Source organism: Plectropomus leopardus, unplaced genomic scaffold, assembly GCF_008729295.1.
Source record: "Plectropomus leopardus isolate mb unplaced genomic scaffold, YSFRI_Pleo_2.0 unplaced_scaffold3403, whole genome shotgun sequence".
Lineage (NCBI taxonomy): Eukaryota > Metazoa > Chordata > Actinopteri > Perciformes > Serranidae > Plectropomus > Plectropomus leopardus.
The window spans coordinates 1-8,049 of NW_024637169.1; the positions used below are offsets into that span (position 1 = coordinate 1).

At 41.6% G+C, this 8,049-nt stretch overlaps 1 protein-coding gene and 1 long non-coding RNA gene across 2 annotated transcripts; one reads left to right on the plus strand and one right to left on the minus strand.

Annotated features, from left to right (window-relative positions):
* Nucleotides 1-178: 178 nt before the first annotated feature.
* On the minus strand, nt 179-3,012 carry fam174c (family with sequence similarity 174 member C). The gene is made up of 3 exons (XM_042481964.1): nt 2,561-3,012; nt 1,627-1,749; nt 179-897 (listed from the first exon to the last, which is right to left on the minus strand). Exons 1-3 carry the CDS (start codon nt 2,854-2,856, stop codon nt 894-896), a joined length of 423 nt encoding a protein of 140 aa, XP_042337898.1. The 5' UTR covers nt 2,857-3,012; the 3' UTR covers nt 179-893.
* Nucleotides 3,006-7,057, plus strand: LOC121938802. Its single transcript, XR_006105364.1, has 3 exons — nt 3,006-3,088; nt 4,678-4,845; nt 6,137-7,057. It is a non-coding gene; the product is annotated as an uncharacterized LOC121938802 (long non-coding RNA).
* The last annotated feature ends 992 nt before the right edge of the window (nt 7,058-8,049 follow it).

Sequence of the window (8,049 nt, forward strand, 5' to 3'; positions counted from 1 at the left end):
ATAAAGACAGAATATTACGAGAACAAAGTCGTAATTTAGAGAATAAACTCGAGGATTAAGTCACAGTTTTGCAGAAAAGAAGTCCTAATTTTATGAGAATTAACTGGTAATAATACAGGAATACTTTTTTTCTTGTAAAACTACGACTTTGTTCTCATTATATTAGCCTGTTTTTTTCTCATAATATAACGACTTTATTCTGAAAGTTTTAAAAAACATTTTTTTTCTTACTTTGGCCCTAAAACTCCGGATCAGTAATCGGCCAAAATGCGTGAGAAAATATCGGATATCGGCAAAAACCTTTTTTTTTTTTGCAACCCACATTTTTTTTTTTTTGCTTTGTTTTCTTTTTGGATAATTAGTTAAAAAAAGACACGTGTGAGAGCCGCAGCGCTGCGACTGCGCTGTGCGTCCTTTAATTCTGCACACTTGAGCTGCAGGCTAAGTGAGCAGAGCCGGATATCTGCACTGTGTTTACTCTGTCACACACTCACACACATTCACACACACTCACGCTGCCGTCACCTCACGTGGCGAGTCAGCACTCAGCGTCACGTGATCACAATCGTCCTTCATCGCCTTCAATCAGCTGATCTGGAGTCAGTCTGCAGTAGTTTGAGCACACAGTCGGAGCAGAAAAGCTCAAGAAACTCTCAGAAAAAGAGAAATAATAACAATAATAATAATACACAGAACATCTCCACAACATCTATTCTATCTTCCAATACCACCTTAAAAATAATAACGATTCTGCTCAGCGAGCAGCTTTGGCATCCAGCTCCAAAAACTGTTTGGTCCGTTTCTTCTCCTCCAGCAGTCTCTCTCTCTGATCCATAATCAATATCATCAGTAAACACTCGACTCGTCTCGTCCGCTGACGACTCGGACTCGGCTCATCTGAACAGAGACAGACAGAACCAATCAGATCAATCAGCAGATCAATACCTGCATTCACAACCTCCGCTCAACAAAGAGCGCGCTGACCCGGGGTCAGATCCACAGTTATTACCATTTTCTGTTTCAAATGTTAAAATAAAAATAAGAAAATTATATATATTTAAATTGATACATAAAACGTTTCAAACTGAAGTTAAAACTGACGGACTTTGTCTTTGTTTTACTTTTGTTCTCTTTTTACTTTTACTCAGCGGAAGATCTGTTTAAAATCTGCAGTTCCTACAGTATTTTATATAGTATTTTTGGTGTTTATATTCTAGATTTTTGACGTAAATATGGTTTCATCGTGTTGCTCTTGATCTCCTTGATCTTGTTTTCTTTTTTTAATTGATGTATTTTATTTTGAATGTTGCAGATTTCAGGTATTTGAAGGAAATCACAAAATAATATATCTGCAGTCCTTCTCATGGACTGCAGATATATTATTCATAATTGAGTCATTTGCTGTTTATCGGATGTATTTTACAAATATGTTTCCAGAGTTTCATCTGTTTCACCTTTTTTATCTTTAAAGGGGGAAATCTTTTTCCTCATTTTCGGAGCTTTTCTGTTCATTTCATTCTGATATTTGCTTTTGTGGGATGAAGAGGATGAAGAGGAGGAGGAGTCCGGACGGAGTGAGTCGCCGTGTTATTTGTGTTTGTGTTGTCGTTTGTGTTGACCTCTGACCTGCGGAGGCTGCGAGCTTCGTACAGCGTGTCGTCCTCGTCGCTCTCCACGGCGTCCATCTCCACCGAGTCGTCGTAGTTGGCCAGCAGGCCGTACTTCTTATTGTAGGCGGGTTTCTTCAGCCTGAAGACGAGCAGAAACAATCGTTCCCCACAATCAATCAATCAATCGATCAATCAATCAAACAGATAAATAAGAAAGAAAACACGACCCCACCAGATCCCTTACTGAAGTAAAAGTACTAATACCATCCTGTGAAAGCGCCTGGTGTTTGGAAGGCATATTTTCTATAAAAACTTTTGGCACTTTGTTTTTTCTTTAAGACTTTCTGTTGATTTTTTTTTTTTTCTTAAAATTTTGTTGGCGATTTTTAAAAAATTTTTAAATGGCAATTGTTTTTTTTTGTTGTTTTTTTTTTTAATTTCCTTCTTCTTCATTGTGTTTTTTTTAATTTTGGAAAGTTTCTTTTTTTTAAGTTTGGGTCATTTTTTTCCCCTTAAAATGTTTGTTGATTTAAAAAAAAAACACGAAAATAACTTTTAAATTGTTTTTGGCTTTCTTTTTCAAAATACATAGATAGATAGATAGATAGATAGATAGATAGATAGATTTGGGACCCAGGAATAATGACATCACATCAAACTTCTCTTGTGAAACTGTAAAATGTGACGCCACACCAGACTCCATCGATAAATCCAGTGATTTAAGGTTTCCGCTCTTCCAGAAACTTTTTCGCGGTGTGTAAAATGTGTTGAATGATATTTTGTGAAGCGTCAGGAGCCGCTCTTCACTTCGGCGTCATTTCACCTGACAATAACATTTCTAAAGAAAGACAATTTTCACATTTTAGAGCTAAAAAAAGTTTAACGGTGTCGCGTGTCTGTATTTCCAGATTGGCGTGTTTTCTGAGTGGAGTTTGGTGCGCGGTTCTCACCGCACGGCTCGGATGAGGAAGTAGAGGACTCCGATCATGGTGATGCCGATCAGGACGTACAGGGCCCGCTGGATCATCGAGCTGTCCACGTTCAGCCCGGAAATCCGCCCGCCGGAGCTCTTCCCGCCGCCGGGGCCGCCGTGAGTGGAGTTCCCCGCGCCGGAGCTGTTGGTGGCGGCGGGTCTGAGCGCCGCGGTGCTGCCGGCCGCCGCTCCGGGAGACGCATCCGGCGCCGCGGCCACCAGCAGCCAGCAGGTCGGTACAAGAACCGCCGAGACAAGTCCCCAAAAAGTCATCCTAACACCCACAAACCGACCGGAACTCAGGAACAACACCGGCGGGACACGGTTTTCACTTCACACACCGGGACCGAGAGGACGAACCGGGTCCAGATCCACCTAAAACTCAAGTGTTGATTTCACAAAGTAAAAAATCCCCAAAAACTAGGAAGTTCATATCCACCTACCGATGACGTCAGAGAACAGCCTGGAGCAACGTGTCCCTCAGTTTGACTCGCAGGATTCTCAGGTAACTTCTGCCAACCAATCACAAGGCAGACACCTGCGAGTCTGTGCGCAGGGTTTAAAATCACCCACTCATTCACGCAACAGCTTTAGCCCAAAATTAGGAACTATTTTCAATCATATTCACATCAGGTGTGAGCCGAACTGAAGAGCGGCCTGTGCAAATGTAGAAAAACAGAAAACACATTTCACAGACAATGTTGATAAGAGAAAAAACATCAAATCATTAGATTTATGAATGGAGTTTGTTGTAATGTCTGATGAATGACAGGATTTATGGCTGTTATGAATGTAATGTTAGTTTTTTTCATCACAGTTTATAAGAGGACACAAAATTTATAGGACAAAATAGGATTTTAGCATCACTGAGAATTTAGATTACCCATATAATAGTTAGTAAAATGAACAATACGCTCCAGAAAACGTGACATTTCTTGTCAAAAGTTACAAAATGTTTTTCAGATATTTCAGCTTAGATGTAAGCTGAACTGAAGAGCGGCTCCTCCAAATGTAGAAAAACAAATAAATCACATTTTACAATCACTGTAGACGTGCTGATGAGAGAAAATGCATTCAATCACTAAAATTCTGAATGGAGTTTGGTGTGATGTCTGTCTACAGATAGCAGGAGGTGCAGACATGCAGAGGGATATTTGTGACATATAGATATGTGAATGCAGTTTTACGTGACATCAGTTAATGTAATGATTTAACAGTATAATACTCTCTTATCAGCGGAGGCATGTAAACTGTAAAATATGATAAATGATCTTTGGTAAAGATCAGGAGCTGCTCTTTAAATCTGCATCCATTCACAGAAAATCAAAGCGTATTGATCCTCGGAGGAAGAATCAGTCGCTGCAGCTGCAGTCTGATCAGTCAGCAGCTGTCGGCCACATGTGACCTTTGGGCCACTTTCACATGTAACAGACCAAAAAATTACACGTCACGTCATGTGACCTCACATGTTCACTGGAAGGGTCAAAGTTCAGCATCACGTTGTTTACAAGCATCTAAACCTTTGAAACTCAAACAAATTGGTTTGATTTGAGGTTTTTGTTGTTGTTGTTTTTTTTTTAAAAAAAAAAAAAACAAAATCTGCAACTTGGCAAAAAAAAAAATACTGTAAGTTGCAAGAAAATTATTAAAAGTTTTACAAGAAAATTACCTGAAAATCAGCTTAAAGAAAGAGAGATTGAATTATTAGAGCTGGAAATTCACAGATTAAACAAAAATACACAATCTGGACAAAATGTATGCCATGACATGAACACAGCCAAAATTATTAAAAAATGAAGAATGTAAAGTGCTTAAAATGCATCAAACAGTCCCTAAGGGAAAAGCTGGGCGATAAAACGATAACGATGTTAATGGCGATAGGACTTTTAAAAAATCCATCAGTAGATTAACTTTGGTCACAAACATGTTTTTTACATACGTGTCAGACGAAGTCTGTGTGGTTTTGTTGGAGATCAGACGTCCGTGAAATGTTCAGATGTTTTCAGAGATAAACCCATAGAAGAGTTAAAGACGTAAAGTTAGGAGATGATGTGTGTTGGTGTGTTTGTGGACGTGAGTGTTTGTGTGTTGCAGGTCACAGCTGGATTCAGGCCTCGGCGGGGACATCTGGACGCCGTCAGGTCTCGGCTGGTCCTCTGTCTCGTCCTCCTCTGCGTCCTGACGATGTCTGCTGTTTCCCTGCAGCCTTTTAACCGATGACCGGCGAGCACGCTCACATCTGGACCATGACGTCACTCAGAGGTAATGGCGCTCACCTGTGCGTCCTGATGCTCGCAGCTGTCCTCGTCTCAAACACCAGCCACAGTCTCACTGTGTTGATGCAGAAGTCACAAACTGGATCAAAAAAATGTGGAAAATATTCACGTTCACCTGCTCCCGCCACTGAAATTCATCTAAATTACAATAAATTAAATGTACTTTTTGGAGATCAACTCTCTATTAAAATATATAAAAGCAAATATTTAATTTAAACAAGAAACTGGAGCAGAGAAACAGGTGGTTGTTGTTGTTGTTGTTGTTGTTGTTGTTGTTGTTGTTGTTGTTGTTGTCAGCAGAGGTTTGGCCCACATGAGGGCGCTCTGATGTTTCTCCTCACCGAGTGGACTTCAGTCCGCTTTATGAAGGAGGGCCAGAAAAAACCGTCAGCGAGTTTAATAATGATTCTCAGATATTTGTTGGGGGGAAAGGTGGGTTTGGTTTTTATTTTGGCTTTATGAGAGAGGCAGACAACTTCAATGGCTGTATCTTGTTTTTTATTTCACTGCTGATTTTTAAAGAAAACATGCAGGGTTGGTCTTCGCAAATGACCAAAATTACATCGTTCATCACAGCCAGAAACTATAAGAACAGAGATTGTCAGTGGATTTTCAAATTTCTTCCAGTCTTTGAAAAACTTCATGTGTGACAATGTCTATAAGAAAAGAAAAAACATAAAATATAAAACATACATATACATATACAGTACATATACATATAGGTACATACACATATAAAACCAAATAAAATTCGGATATTTCATCTAAATCACTTAATTTTACATCTCATGGGGTTTTATTTCTTTAAAATGTTTGATTTTTTCTTTAAATGGCTATTATTTTTTCTATAAAAAATGAGGCTATTTTTTTGGCAATAATATCTTTAAGGAGTTTTGGCGCTTTATTTTCCTTTTAAAGAAATTAAGTCTTTTTTGTGGAAAAACATTTGGTGAAATTTTTCCTGGTATTTTTAAAATATTTCTTTTGAAAAAAAATGCTGAGTGATTTATTTTTCTTTTGAAAACTGCCTTTTAATTTTTTTATTTTTTTTTTAATGGCGAGTTCTCTTGTCTGTAAGAAAATTGTGATTTTTTTTTTTTCTTTTTGAATTTTTGGGCGATTTTTTTCCCTTTTAAAAGTAATTCATGTTTTTTTGTTGTTGTTTTGCAGAATATTTGAGTTGTGTTGCTCACGTGTGTCGGTGTGAGAGTTGCGGGTTTGATTCCCGCAGGATCAGAGGCTCCAGATGTCACGCTAATGTACATTTCTGTATTTAGGTTATTGCTGTATTTAGCCACTGACTGACGGAGCCGCCGGCCAATGAGAGCGCGGCTCTGCTCCGCGCCCCGCTGTGATTGGCTGCTGCGGTGACGGGGGGCGGGGCGCTGAGATTACAGCAGCATCTCGGGCTGCAGAGCCGCGGACATCTGGAGCCGCTCCGCCGGGAATCAAACCTCCGAGCATCGACACCCCGCTTCCTGCCCGCCCGGGGGCCAGCGTCTGATTCCGGGGAGAAGGCCGCCGGGCTCCGGTGCCGCCGTCCGGCTCCGCGGGCCGAGCTGCACCGGGAGGCGGCTGCGCTCCGGAGGGACCGACCGACCGAGCCTGCCGGTAAAAACACGGAACTCCGGCTGAAACCCGGGAGGAGGGGTGATGGACTGAAGTGATCCGACATCCGAGAGGGGTTAGGCCCGATGGAAGCTGCGACACACCCGGAGCGTCCCGGTCCCGGTTGCTGCTGCGCTCTGGACTGAGGACTCTGTGCGTCTGTGAGGGTCTGAACACATTAATTTCTCCTTCAGTTTGTCTGATCTTTGCTCTGATTCACCAGAGTTTCTCCTCCTCCTCCTCCTCCTCCTCCTCCTCCTGCTGGTCTGGATTAGAGCCCATCAGGATCATGAATCATCCACCCTCTGCTCCTCTAATCTGGGTTTTACCGAGCTGGATTTAAATCTGAGATCTGATCTGGATTACTCTGCTCCTGGATCTGATCGGGTCTCATCTGACCCGGTCTGAGCCTGGTCTGGTCCTGATCTGGTCCCGGTCCTCTGGTCCTGGTCTCAGGGAGTCCTGCTGTCACCATGCCGACGTCCCGGCCGGGTTCGGCGGCGGTGGAGTTCTGGGTGGACGGGTCGCGGCGGGACGGGGCGGTGGAGGAGTTCTACACCCTGAGCTCGGAGCTGGGCAGGTCTGGACCACATTCATGGGGGGCACAGGGGTAAAGCGGCACGCTGGGGGGGTTAGATTACATGGACCCTCATTGGAGCAGGGGTGATCACATGACTGGTCCATGTGATCCTCCTCAGAGGTCTCTACAACAAACAGACATGAAGGGGGACAGTCATGTAGGACAGGGATACTCAATTTATAGTCCCCGAATCCTGGAAATGTCCTAAAATCCTGAAAATGTCCTAAAAGTCGTAAAATCCGAGAAATGTTTGAAAAATCTTAGAAACATCCTAAAATCTGAGAAATTTCCTAAAATCCAGGAAACTTTTCTTAAAAAGTTCTAAAATCTTAGAAATGTCTTAAAATGTGAGAAACATGTATGGGGCCCCTGGCCTGCTGATATTTTTCAGAAGTGGTCCCCAAACACAGTAAGTTGAGCGTCCCTGCTGTCGGGGTCTGTGGTGGACCACACCTTCAGGACTGGAGCATGAACTCCCAGTTAAACCAGTAACATGGAAATATTCTGACGGGAGGCTCGTAACAAAACTACTGGCACAAAGATGGAACAAGTCTCCGTTCTGCCCGATGACGTTTTAAATAAAGAAGCTTTTTCATTAATGATTCGCTTTAACTTCAGTCAGAAAACAGACACCGAGCCGCGGCTGCGGCTGCGGCTGCGGCTGCGGCTCGCTACAGGAATTCTGTTTTCTGCAGCTTTTAATTTCCATTTTTTTCCAATGATAATTTCTGTTTTTGCAGCTTTTGGTTGCAATAAATGGTGTCATTTTGGTGATTTTTAAAGAAAACATGGCTAATAAACCCATGAGAAAGAAAAAAACAATTGACAATTATTTTTCATCAGAAGCCACCAATGATCATGAAAATCACGAACATTTTTTAAGAAAAAAAAACATGACCCAAATATTTCAAGACACAAAAATCACATTTTTTTTTTTTTAAAAATTACCAAAATAAAAAATGCAAAAGTTTGTTTTTTTCTGGAAGAAAAAAAAAACACAAA